At 39.8% G+C, this 14,704-nt stretch overlaps 1 protein-coding gene across 4 annotated transcripts in view; it reads right to left on the reverse strand.

The window, feature by feature from the left end:
• MEIS1 (Meis homeobox 1) overlaps positions 1 to 14,704 on the reverse strand; it is a 133,748-nt gene that overhangs the window by 104,208 nt on the left and 14,836 nt on the right. For all 4 annotated transcript variants that reach the window (XM_032873763.1, XM_032873764.1, XM_032873765.1 and 1 more), the window contains exon 7: positions 136 to 247. In XM_032873763.1, the coding sequence (XP_032729654.1) occupies positions 136 to 247 (112 nt within the window). The remainder of the gene's footprint in view (positions 1 to 135; positions 248 to 14,704) is intronic.

Here is a 14,704-nt window from a genome sequence, read left to right on the forward strand (position 1 = left end):
GAAGCTGATTCCCCTACTCTAAAGGGCTTATGTTCTAGGAGAAACTGGATTAATAGGAACTAACTAGACATTTCTGATTTTTCAACCCTTAAAAATGAAACGAGTAGCACGAGAGAATGAGAACACCTCTCCTACCTTGCTCACTGCTGTTATCCCCACTGTGCGATGTGTGGCCGCCGCTGGAAGGGCCCGGGGTTCCTCCCGAACGAGTCGACGCTGTGTCATCGTGATCTCTGTTCCAAGAGGGCTGTGGGGGCACAAATCAGAAATCCAAATAGAGTGGTCTGTTAACACTGGTCCAGTGGGATCCCATCATACAGTGACGAAGCCAGGGAAGCCTAGGCCGGACGGCCAATCCACCTTTCCCGTTCCCCTCCGCAAACGGCGCCAGCTCGGAGCTACGTTGGCACATTTAAAATTGGCCAGTTTCTGCCTCTGAGCTAAAATAATATCTACGAATAGTTATTCTATAAGTAATTGTATGCTTTATTACCAAGGAAAACAAAAACGTTCCAGGCAAAGACGTGGGGGGTGGGGAGGGGGGAGTGCTGCCACTTGATTCTGACTATATTTTTAACGTCAGCAAACCCTCTGGCACGACAGTCTGCTCCTGTACTGAAAATGCAAAATGAGAGCAGTGGTCTCTAACACTGCGGTTTACAGAGGCCTCTGATTCACCCTGGAAGACAAACATGGCAGAGCTTTTAAGACTCACAATTAGGCCGGGGTCCATAATAGCTAGTATGTGTCAGCTGTTTGCCGGATGGTACATGGCAAATGGACCAGGCACAGGGACAAAAAAGGAATGAGAATAACAATAGATTCACATGGACTGTGTACACTCAGCCCCATGCCGAGCCTTCTTGTACTATTGAACGGAAAACAGATGTTGCTTCTTATCACTGGGTGCATTTGAAAGTAACATTCAGATAGGAAAAATTGGCAGTAAATTAAATTCTTGGGGAAAACAATCATGGCAACACTTCTCCCAAATCTCCCTTTATCACCAGAAAAGATTTTAATTAGCTTTTAGCGCTAGCTTTCAAAAACAGTCTTATGAGTCACTGGTCATCCCGCACGGTAGGAATGATGCAGAAAAGAAAGCTGGTCCTTGGCTGGGAAGTGGTGTTTGTCTCCAAGATTATTAGTGGCAAGGCAGGATGATCTTGTGTGTAAAATAGGCCCACCTCGTCTCAATCCCAGGCTGTCCCCGTTCATGGCTGCGTAGTAGTAAAGTCTACTGACCCTCCCAACGCTTTGAATGTGCCCAGCAAAAGCAGAGTGCTCTTCGCTTCTGTCTCGAGAAGTACTTCCGTGTCCCAGAGAAGATAAGAAAGGCTGAGGGGTCAAAATGTCTGTGACACCCAGAGAAAGAAAGGGGAAGAGCCCAGGCGTGCTGCGTACCAATCAAAGGGAAGAGTCCCCGTTCCTGAAGAGGAATGCCTGCCTGCCACCCGCTCTACAACCTTGGCCAGAAGACTAACGTGGCCCCCCAGAATGAAGCAGAGTCGCAGAAAGAGCCACCACTTGTGTGTCCGGCTCAACCATTATGCATAGTCTCAAAAATGGTGCTAATTGATCCGCTGATGCTGGGATGGAAAGATAGGAGCGCCGTGAGAGGGGAGCTTTTGACAAACACGCATTCTGCAGCATGTCAGGAGAATGCTGGAAGACGTAATCTGGAACACATGCTCAGAATGCAAACAGTTAATGCATAAATTTTCAGTTTGTACAACTGCAGCTCTAAAAGGGGGACTTGTTTATTCAGAGCTCTGCAGAAAGAATGGTACAGCACCCAGGGGACAGACAATGCCAGGCACAAAACCCCGGTGCCTCGACATGTAAAAGGATGTTTTTCTATGTGCTACAAATCCCACTTGAAAATATAATTAGAAGGAGAAAATGGCAAAGTATTGCATTAACTGTAATTGAACAAAAGACCGGCAAGGCATGTGGGAGGCTGCAAGAACCCGTGGGAGTTTCAGGATGCATGAGATCCTGCGAGTGACATCTCCTGGGCTCTCTCATTTTATTTATGTTGTCCCTCACTACTATTGTTGACTGGTGATCTGACTCGTAATTAATAGAAAAGCTACCGATAACAAGCTAAAATACAGAGCAACAGAATAACCTCATCAGAAGCATGTTTGTTAATCTGATTAAGACTAGGATTCCAGAAAGGTGACTTAGAACCCAAGAATTATTCCATGTTATACAGGAAACTGTCCTCCTTTATGCTACAACAGACCTGATATATTCACTATCTTTTAATGAGCTCCACTGATTTATTCAGCTCTGCTCTGCTCCCTCCCCCACTTTTCTACTGTGCAGGATGTAGATTAATTCAATGCTTAATTGTTTAGTAAATTCAATTTTCCACATTCTATTCTGCATAGCTTTAGCTAAGGTTCTTAAATCTTCAGCAGTGAGCCCTGAGCCCAGTGTTTGTGATCTGTGCCTACCTTTTTTCATCACCATTTTTCTTCATCCACCACTTAATTCACCATGAAAAGATTTTCCTTGCTGGAAATTCTGATTCCGCTATGATCTGTGAGGCATTCCGATTCATTGCATTTTCATTGTGTTGGGTCTTAGATGCCGGGCTCCTCTTTTCTCACAGCTATCGCCACATTATACAGGCATTCATGCAAGAAATGTTGGATTCCACCTCAGTTTATCCAAATTTTGTGCAACCTATATGTTTAAATTTGTGTGTTCACCAAAGGTAGGAGCCAATATTTTCCACCTAATATCACTCTTCTCGCTGCCTTGCTTTTCCAGAGAGGCCCGTGAATACTGAATGCCCTTCTCTGAAATGAAATCTAACTTTTGTGGTCCTCTCTTGAATTAGCATTTTGGGTATTAGCATTTCAAGAATGGTATGGTCATACAAAACTGAGCATCAGGAGAAATCCACAAGGTTACCAAAACAGAACAAGAATTATGTTTAGTTCAGTTCATTAAGCATGATTAAAGTCTAAGTATCAGAAATAGCTCATGAACTCTTCTGGCATAAATATGTAAGACAGCCCTAATCAGAAAGAACTCCCCCAAATTCCAACTACCCAAGAATCTCAGTTAAAATAACATATCTCTGTGACTCTCTGTGGTTACACCAAACAGCATCATTATTATTTTTAAAATAAAATATGTGCATACGATTATGTACATATATCTGTGAAGTTGTGAGTTGCTTGGGGCCACTTGTAAAGTAAGGTTGACAGGATAAAATCAATGATGCATTGCATTAGATGTATAGCAAACCATAGTCATGGTTCTGAATTAAGTCCCAAAGAGGCTTTTTTCTTCGATGTATGTAATTTCAGAGTAATTCATACCTATGTTCCCATCTATTAGAAATCTATTAGGACAAGAGGTCCTAACCTGAAGTCCAGAGACCTCCTAAAGACTTTGGGGTGGGTTGGGGGGTCTTGTTTTAGCAATAATTGTGTTTATGGGCATACTTGCATTTTTTTTCCCCTGGAGAGAATGTCCATAACTTTTCATCAGATTGTGAAAGGGGTATGTGATTCTTTAAAAGACTGAGAACCACCACTCTAGGAGACACTCACAGGGCTAGATGGAAAAGCCAGGGCTGGAGAGACCTTCAAGATCACAGAGTCAACACTTTAACCTGACACTGAGACCCAGTGGTCCTCCAGACATCATTTCTTTTGTCATAAATGGAGGCAGCCAGTGAGAAGCTTTGCTCCATCAAGAAGTTCTTGGTCACTATATAAATATATAGCATACAAACTAGTTTCATTTCCTTCTAATTTCTACTCACATTTTGTCTAGTTGTGGAGCCCCAAAAGACAGCCATTTTAAATATGTGGTGCAAGCATATGATTCTACCCATGCTTTCTCTCTTCAAAGGGCTGAACACTCCCATGCCTTCTATCATTTCTCATGAATGCTTGGAAATAAGGGTTTTTTTAATGATGCTATGCTAAGATTCGTCGAGTGGTTTTTCTTTATTTATAAGGCAATTATAGTGCTATCTGGTAGTCAAATAGAGGCAATGACCTCCTTGACCACAGGCTCCTCTAGGGCAAGGATAATATCTGGATCTTCCCTTTCTTAGCTCAGCACAATGTATGGTGCATGCTCTGTTCTCAGTCAAGGCTTAGGGAACTAACCTGAATCATTCATCGTTTACTGCCCACCAATATCCCAAGAGATGAACTGCAACTTCCCAAACTATCCTTCTTCCTGAATGAAGTTATCTATTGGTAACTTTTCCTCTCTCCATCTTTTCCATCCCTTTACCATCTATGCCTTAATTTGGGCCATAACTTCTGGTCTTCATATCACTTTTCATGTTTTCATTAGACAATTCCTTTCACTACCATAATTCGAGTTCTCACCCATATGCCACAAAATTTGTGTTTCTGGATCTCTTCTTTGGTCTTTAGACTTGTATGCCCAACTATCTTCTAAACCCTCTCCATGAAAAGACATTCACCTCACTCAACAAGTCCAAAGCTAAATTCTTCATCTCCAGACCAAAATCCTATTTATTCTTCTTTGTTATTGATCCCAGTAGGTATAACCCCATCTATCCATGGTATAAACTGGAGGACCATCCATGACACCTATCCCCCTCCCCCAGACATCCAATCAGTCATCAAGTCTTGTTCATTTTTACCTCTAAGTCGTTCGCAAATAAATCTCTCATTTTTTACCTTAGTGATTGCTGGTCTTATTCAGGCCCTCCCAGCTTTAAAGAGTTGAGTCATATCACTTCCCAGTTCAATCTCACTAGAGTTGAGGACAGAGCTGGTCACTCTTGCTTGCTGTTGTATCCTGCCTATCAAGGTCAGTGCCCAGTACTTGGTTGGCACTCAGGAAATGTTTGTTGAATGAATGAACAGCTCCCTACTGCCTACAGAATACTACATCTGGGGTCCTTAGCCCTCATAGAGTAAGCCCTCATAGTCCACCCCCTGGGGACCATTCCTCAACCTGTTTCTAGTGCTCTAGCACGTGACTTCTGAAAGATACATTCTGCCTGTCCCTCCAGGCCAATTGTCATCCTTTCCCATTACCACCCCCAACCCTAGCCCTAGCCCCTAATCACTTCCTACTTGTTAATTAAGTTACAGCTCAGATAACACCTCCCCCAAAAAGCCTTCCCAGATACACATGCGTGTGCTCGCGCGCGCACACACACACACACACACACATGCACTCTTCCCCCAGGATGTACACAAAGCACCACATGAACACTTCTGTCATTTCATTCCCACATTGTTTTGCAGTGACCTGTAGAATTCTATACTATGAATGTTTTGAAGTCCCGAACTATATCTTATTCATCTGTATGCCCTCCATCCCAGGAAAGTGTCTGTAACACAGTAAATACAAATATATTTCTGAATGAGCAAATGAATAACTTAAGTGATATGTAGAAGGCTCCTGTGTTAAACTGTCATCTGATACTGTGATCTCCGATATTAAATATCATAAAACATCTGAAAAAGGTTTGTACAATTTAAAAACATCTCATATACTTGCATTCACACAAACACACACCACCATAAATATATGTATATATATACATACATACATATATATTAGGAATGTATATATTCCTAATATACATTAGGAGCCTGGGTGGCTCAGTTGGTTAAGTGTCTAACTCAGTTTTGGCTCAGGTCAGGATCTCAGGGTTGTAAGATTGAGCCCCACGCTGGGCTCCCTGTTCCATGTGAAATCTGCTTGAGATTCTCTCTCTCCCTTTCGTTCTGCCCCTTCCCCCTCAAAGAAATAAAATCTTTAAATATATACAGTTATATAAGTTATATATAAACATATATATTATATATAATATATGTAAAATCTTTTTATATATTATATATTTTTACATTTTTATTTATATATATTTACTTATATATATAAATACTCAGTTGCAGTATAACACAGTCAAAAGAAAGGAAATTTGAGGGTAGCCATATCCCAACTTCAAATCTGGCTGCACCATTTACATGGTTTTAGACAAGTCACATCCTCTCTAACTCTTGATATACTAATCCATAAATGGGGACCAAAAAAGACTCCTTTGCCAATCACATTTCAATGAAAAAATAATAAAAATCCTCTGTAGGCATAACATATGTCTATTTCCAGGCATGCAGCAAGCACTCAATAAATGACAGCTACTAAAGTTTGTAATGTAACGACATAGGTTGACCCAGTCAAACCTGAAATATCTACATACAGGTGTGCTCAGTTTACAGACCTTTGGAAAGAATAGCTAACCTGAGCTGACTTAGTGTACAGTTTGGTATGCCTTGGGCTATCTCCCAGCTGGTGTGTGCTCAGGGAATGCACACTGATCTTATTTTCACCTTCAAATAACATGATTTTACAGGTGGTTTGCTCCTCCCCTCCCCATCAGGTTTAATTTGATGCCTAATATTTATAAATCGCTTTACAGTATACGTAGCATTTTGACATATTTTCTCACTTGGTCGTCCATCACGTCAGCATGATGTTAGAATCATTTTTTTGCCCAGACCGAAAAATAGTGGGGTTTTGTTCTTCAAAATTTCTACCCTACCAGTCCCATTCAAAAAGATAGATAAATGAGAGTGTGGTGATCTTGAGACTGAAGAGGTCAGCCAGCAGCTATGTAGAAATTGATGAAATAATCACAGGGTTCAAAATGGGAGGTTGGTCTGCACCTACCCATAGGTGGTTTCCTCTTTGGGAAGTACATTTACTTTTTCAAACCACCGGGGTCTCTTTAGCAAATGATCTCTAGTGGCCTGAAAGAGCTGGCTTGTCTCCCAGCGTGAACAACGCAGTCCCTCCAGACCAGGGGAGTCGCCAGGCCACATGGGGAACTCGCCGACATGCACGATATTCCTGCGCACACATGCTCACATTCCCACACCTGCAGGGTCTGTACAAACGTTCCCACTCAAGGGTCTGCCCTTGTCCCTGAGCCCCGTCCGACAGGGCTGCTGACGGCCACCGTCTCACTCACACACACACACACACACACACACGGCCAGGGTGGCCACATCTACTTAGTCCCTTCCCCTAGACTTTGCACTTCTGTCTCAACAGTGTCTCTCAGGACCCTTAAAGGCACAGAACTTCAGTGGAAATGATGCCTTATACGTCTCCCAATCAACAAGCTATGGGAGAAAAAGGGGCCAGAGAGATCCATACACAGAGAGAGGAAGAGAGAAGGGTTCGAGTACTGCTATAAAAAGGGATACATGTTGACCAGGGAGTACTTGAAGTTAAGAAATTGGAAGTACTAGGATTTCCTTATTTATGAGTTATTTAAAGTCTGATAGGCTAAAAGCCCTATTTAAAAATGTTGGTGGCCCCCGTTTGCATCTGCCAGATTACCCAAATATACAGTATAAGCATTCAAGTCAATCAACCATCGAACAGCACCCACACTTTGCTAGAGCCCTGGGTAAACCCTGTTCTTCTCGGAACACACTTCTTGGAGGCTATGTCACCCCAACTTCAAATTCAGGTCATTCAGATTAAAAGTATAAAATTCTTTACACACATTTCAAAAAAAAGAAATCCCTGGAAATCATTAAGCAAATTCATTTCAGCATGACAAGTTTGGGCAGTGCATTTTGTTTTAACACAGTGAAACTGTCCTCTTACCCTTTAAGCTTTTAGATAGTTTTAAATACCAGAAACTCACAGATTAATACTTGAGTGCACACACAGACTGTGGATTCAAGGGCCACATTAAAAAGTGCTTGGGAATGGTGTGCTACTAAAACCTCTTCTAAGTTCACACTCAATCCTGCTGAAAGGTGATAAAGTCAAGGAGGCAAGTGTCGTGCTGGGTGAAGACTGGTGGTGGCCTGAGGTGTCCCTCAGGGTGGCCTACGCCGGCTGCAGGGAGGCCCACTCTCGACAAGATTATCTCCCTCACACACTTCTTCCGACTTTCTCCTTCAACTCTCCTCCTTTTTCTCATTTCCTTCCCTCTCCCTGCCCCCACTCCTTCTCCTTCGCCAAGTCTGTAGGCCTGCCAGGGTCCTCTTTGAGCCCTTTTCTAATGCTGCAATAAAATGTGCTTATTAATACCCCACTTAACAGAGGCCTGATGGGTAATTTTGGTAACTCAGGGCAGATGGTAAATTAGGGGTGAGACAGTGGAAATCCAGCATCCCCACTCAGAATCCACGGCCCTCACCAAGACACCACACTTCCTCTTCCAGCCCTACCATCCTTGCCATTGCGAACTTTTAATATAGAAACACATCTCAATGATTATCCAATTATCCCTTAGTTACGGTGCTCACCACGTCAGAGCCAGCTGGTATCGTCACACATGGCATAGGGTGTCTAACTCACCACCCAATAAGGCAGATTTCTGAAAACTTCCTAAAACTTAGCAACTCTGATGTATTGTTTTAAATATATATATTTATTTAAAGGTATTATATATAAAATAATACATATATATTTAGGTATCTACGATTGTACAATGGTAGTGGCAGCTAGTTTGTGAAGGCAGAGACAGCGTCTGTTAAATTGAGTTCTAGATTTTCCACTTCTCACGTACCACAAATAAAACCTACAAAAATGATAATTTTTCAAACACTGAATCCTCTATCTCTGTGTAATGAGGCATGTAGAGAGGAGGAGAAGAATTTTTGTGCTTTTTTGCCTTTGGTGAAAATTCTCCAAGGAGTAATTTCATCTTTAAATGAGAAGTTTTGTATCAGGTGATTGTACGAGCTCCAGGAATCCCCAAAGCCTCAGGTTCAAGCATGGGGAAATGCACCAGTTCACACTCCCGTGCATGCTCAACACTCCCATGTACACAGCAACCTACACACGTCGTGTGCATGTGGAAGAAGGCCAAAGAATGTGGAAAGGAACTACTTTAATTCTTTAATTAGGTTGTGATGAAATTTAAAGCAGTTTGGCAGTCAGATGCAGCTTTAAAAATCTACCAGCCCTTAAATATCTTGCCTGCTCTCTTGCCAATGTCCATGCCTAGCTCCCCTTCCCAGGCCCCAGGGCTGGCCGCTGTGGCAGGTGTGAAGGCGGTGGCGTTAAGAGGCCAGACCCAGCACACTGGGTCACTTTGCCCATGCTCCTTAAGATCTGACTTTCGCAGCCTGATATCTTTTAGGACTCAACTCTGACACTCTCAGGTTATTACGGACCTGCAGAGTGGAATTAATTCATCCACGACATTAAAAATGAAATCGGTAAGGCTAAGGAAAAACTCTACAGATATAAAACACCACCCAAAATATTCCAAAAGCTTTCCTCATGAAATCCACACAGCACGGATACCTGTGGCCCAATGTGTCTACATCAAGAACCAAAGCAAGCAGCATTTCTTGGTGACCCCACCATGATCTCAGAAGATAACATAGATTCTCACACAGGGCAGGTACACTCCAACAATGACATGGGGAAAGAATAATTACTACCAAAGGGAAACTACTACCAAGGGATAACAAGCAGTTTTACCCAAACCTCATAACTGGAAAGTTGATGAGTAATTTAGAAATTATTTGGGTGCCCTGAATGTTCAAATTCTACTAAGCAGTTTGTTGTGGAGAAAAATCTCATGAACGGAAGAGACAATAAAGCCTTATTACACTAGGAATCTTAGTGGAAATACTTATTTATGTTTCAATAATCTCTCTTTTTCCTGTGCCATTGTATTCTGGCTGGCACGCAATTAATAAAAGTAAACCCTTATATTAAATGACTAACGATTCTATATACTTCTACTCCTGAAATATCTGTGAACTGTAATTCAGAATTAAAACGTTTAAACAAACAAACACTCTAATCCAACCGGCACCATTGTATCTCCAAATATTTGTATGTAAATATTTCAAACCATACTCCTTATTTATCTTCTGAGAGCTTTCTGCTGAAATTCAGATTATTTTCTATCGTTTCTATTTAGGAGTGACAGAAGAATCTGTAAATTATATGCCAGTATTACCTGATGTTATAAAATCCCTTTTGTAAGACTGCTTGCTTCCTAATGTTTTATTTTACATTTGAAACTCAGTATTCAGTGCTCCTCATTCTGCAAACAAATTATGATGAAATAAACGCAAAAGTGTCTTATGTAAAACAACATCAAACCACAAATTTTCCAGGCAACAATCCTAGCAAAAAGAACATCCTGATAATGCAGAAATATTGTATCCTTAGCATGAGAAGATAATAAGCCCTTGTAAGCAACTGGTCACTAACTATGAAGCATTTGCACTCAGAAGTGTGGAGAAAAGTACATAGCTCCAGATCTGCCCGTAACTGTTACTTGAGGTTGAACCTGAAAGCGCATCTATAGTGATTTTTAGTACTATTTCAGGACACAACTGAGTGTCCAGTCTCCTTTTACACTATGAGGACATCAGAATAATAGTGACCCCACCTAATAAGAATTAAAAAGACATTTTCCTTAAGCTCTATGATTATAAAATGGTCTATAAAATAGCACCTCATTAACAACCACCCTATCTTCCCTCCCCAGGTCAAACTCGTGCTGCTGAAGGTTAGGCAGAATACAAGGGGATAAAGCATCATTTAATATGCTGTTTATTTAAGGTTTCCGGTTTTAAACACTCTACATTCATTCATATTTAGTTGTCACAGTAACTCCATATGATGGGTTCCTTATCCCTGTGTTATAGATGATGACACTGAGGCTCACGGCCAGAGCAGTGCCTTATCCTCTCCCAGAAAATCCTAGAGTCAAATACCAGTGCTCTGGCTCTAAATTATATATATCTTATTGAAACACTCCCAGCCTGAGAGGTTGTATAACTAAAAGTTACAATCAGTACACTTAATTGCTCTTTCTCAAGTGTTTCTGAAATCTCTTCTACCTCTAAACTCTCAAATCAGAAAATCCACAATTTTGACATGAGAAGAAGAAAAAAACAATTCAGCCAAGATCTACTCTTGTTTTTTTTTTTTTTCCTTATAGCATTATACTTTGAACAAAAGAATCATGGAAATTTACATATACCACTGATTTCCACTAACAATTAGCTAGAGGATATTCTCCAATTTCCCTGTGATTTTTTTCAGAAGCACTTCCAGCTTTTTAAATTTTCAGCCAAATTGTATTTTCCAAAGAATCTGTCATTCTTCAAGGATTTTTGAATCCTTGAGCTCTCTCTCTCTCTCCCTTTCCTTCATTATTTATCCTGGGTGAAATCATCAGAAAGGCCCTTCTCAAGGCATTCTGAAATTTCATTTACATTTCTGATTCTTAGAATGCCCAAGTTCTCTACATTTCAAGTCACTTAACTGAGAGACCAACGTAGGTGGCTGTGAACTCAAGAAGCAGGAGTCTGAGTTTTACTATTGGTTCACTTTTCAAGGGATTCCAGTTCATGGGAATGCCATTCTTCAGCCATATGCAAAGCTATTATTCTGGGGCTGTTCATACTATTTTAGCAGTTATCGAGTACGTGGAGTATCAGATGTATACTCCAAGTGAAGAAAAGCCCCATAATTGATTTCTTAATGTTTTATTCTCCTCTTTCTCTATTGGCACGTTCTTTACATGCCCTCAATAAATATTAAACACTCAAACAACTCACTATTAGGGTGGCAAGCAAACCTTCAGAATGTCGAAACAGAAGAGTGAAGAACAATGCATCTAATTGAAATGCCAGGGTAATTTGGAAAATCAAATTGAGTTGCTGCAAATTCCAAATTCCAGAATAAAAATGTTTATACTCCCTCAAATGCAGATTGTTACTGGCTTTGAATAATTATCAGAATAGAAAATACTCGAACACCGACAATACACTTGATATGCATGGAACAAGCACAGTCTAGATGTCTCCATTATTCTGCACAAGGAAGTGCAGGACACAAGGAGTCTGATATTTTTCTTGGTGATTTTGTTCTCAAATACGGCTAACAAAATCCCCAAATGTGGTGAAACAATAGGCCGAGCCACCAAATACACAACTAGCATTAAAATTTCATGGCCAATATTCTTCAGAAAATGGGAAACACAGTAAAGGACAAAGAAGCAAACTGAAAGAAAGAAAGGGGTTAATGTTCTGCTCCTTGATATCTTGTTTTTGTCCTCCAACATATGACTTCATCACCAAGACCACCTGGAAATGTAAAGTTCCTGATTCCCTTTGGCAGAAGCTAGAGCCAAGAAAACTATGACAATGAAAAAGAAAATGGAAAACTGCATTTGCATCTAGAATTATGACATAACAAACACGTAATGAGGCTCTAAGGGACGATACTTATCTGCACACTGAGGGTAACCTTGTTATCTACTGAGGGTTATGCCACTTTGGGTACAGATACCACCCATATGTCTCAAAGATAAATTCCATATGCTCTGCACAGTTATAGCATATTTCCCATAAATAATGTATACAATAGACTGTAAATAAATAATACATTTATCTGAACTGTTCAAGAGTGAAGGGCAGGGTGGCTACTCAGGAGACTGAGTCTCTTATGAATGAACAATTTCAAATGAAAGTAATGTTCAATGGGGAATTACCACAAAGTTCTTACACTAAATATTCTGAAATGGGGGTTTTAAAAGGATTTCAGATCCGGTGGGGACTTGCAAGTCAATGTTTCAGTGGAACCCAAAATACCCGATTTAATTTTACTGCTAAAGTTTCTATTCTGATTGCAGCAGCTTACCGATTTGCTGCAATTTTAATTCTCTCTCTACACTACTGCTTTTTATGATCAATAAAATAACTGGACTTAAAATGTCATGTATGCATTTTTGTCTCATGAAACACCGTGGTTTTATTTTTTCATCCCTGTGAATAATGTTTAACGTTGCAGTGAACAGAAAGGAAGGCTACCTTAAAAACAAAACAAAACAAAATCCTCCCAAAGTCCACCTGCGCTAGTTAGTTTGCTAGGATTTTACATTGTAAAAATTGTTAGTCCTCACCCTCAAAGAATCTCCCTTTGAAGCCCCAGAGACACACAAACTATTTCCACTTCTTGTAAATGGTATAAGTAGGCCTTTAGAACGTCAGACATTGTACACCATTTAGTTGGAAATTAAGTTTTCAAATCGCTAAGGAATACTGTCTGAATAACAGAAAACACTATAGGTCACAGTTAATTATAGCTTGTCTATCAAATTAAGTTAATGTTCGAGAACACATCCAAATAGTTATGGAGACATTAGGAGGAGTTTTATTGTCAAAGAAATTCTGATTCATTCAGCTTCTAATATTTTTTTTAAAAAGGGAGAGAACCCTTTTGCAAGTTGGGATGGCATAAGAAAACTCTGGGTTTACATCAAATTGCTCCCTTCATTGTCCTTTTGATGACTGTGTCGATTTCATTACAAACTTCATTTTCCAGAGTTTCATAATAGTCATAAACACACTTCACTTTAAAGAGTTTCTAGGGGACACAGTGTGAATGCAAATGCAGAATAAAATGCAAATCGTGGAGGTCTGGGAACAAATATGGACTATCCGTTAAGAATACAGTCACTGAAAATAAACATTTAGGCCTTAAGAGGAAGAACACAAAAGGGCTGATATGAATCTTTATATCAAGTATTCAGAGCCCTAGGGAAGGCAAACAAGAACAACAGTTTTCAGTTTTGCTCCTAACTGTAAAGCACAGGCTGGGAGTATTTGATGACTTTGGTCTCTACTCATTCCTGCTCTAAAGTGAGTAACATTTTTCATCTTTGCAGGAAAATAAACCCACGTGTGGGTAATAGCCCACAAGGTGCTCAAATAGGGAAATGAGACCTAGCAAACTAGTTCAAGTTCAAATCTCAGGCCTAGGAGGTTTACCAAACAGTGGAAAAGAAGTGATTAGAAAGAAAGAAGCAGAGTGCTGCTTTGCTAAATAGGAACCACCAGCCCAGATATTTACAACTAATAATAAACAAGCTACCATGTGGTGCTGTAAAGTATGAGGGGAAAATCTAGAGAAATGGGAATTCATCAACAACAATTAATTCCAAGTTATATGTTGTCCTGGAATCATTCTAATATTGCTCAAAATGTTAATTCCCCACCAACCATGATCTTCTATATGAGTCAAAATAACGTATGTTTAAATCCAGGGTAAAATTTAAGACTTTGTATTGTTTCAAAATGAAAAAAAGTAGCAAGACTAAGAATGTTGCTTAAACTTGGTAAACTTGTAAAAAGTCATGGTGATTTTAAGAGTATTACTTAGTAAACTTATTAATAGTGGCAGCAATTCCTTTCTGAGGAAAACTATGATTTCATTTAAGTTTTTTAAAGAACCATAACATTTCACACTCAAGGTTCTTTACATCATGATTATAAATCCTATTAACTGTAAATAGAGTTATGAAAAGTACCAATGGGAGAATCAATTATAGAAATGTGTTTTGGAGGATTATAAGTAATATAGAATTTATTTTCACAATTTATTTATCCTCCATTAGTTTATGGCATACACAGTGGTGCATATGCCACAGAAAAGTGATAGCAGGATTATTACATATCTTGAAGACAGTTAAAGACTTAGTTCAGGCTATAATTTGTATTTAACTGTATTTACTCATGATGTCAATGAATAACAGGTACATAATTCAATAAATGCAGAATTAAGCTTTTTTCCATCAGAGAAAACTTTTAATGGTATGTTTTGGTCAATTTTAGGAATTCTTAACCAAGAAGCCCAGAAATATAAAACAATTTCAAAAGATTTGCACTCTTGTATTTTCCTTTAA

This window comes from Lontra canadensis, unplaced genomic scaffold (genome assembly GCF_010015895.1).
Source record: "Lontra canadensis isolate GAN:19392208 unplaced genomic scaffold, GSC_riverotter_1.0 scaffold50, whole genome shotgun sequence".
Classification (NCBI taxonomy): Eukaryota; Metazoa; Chordata; class Mammalia; order Carnivora; family Mustelidae; genus Lontra; species Lontra canadensis.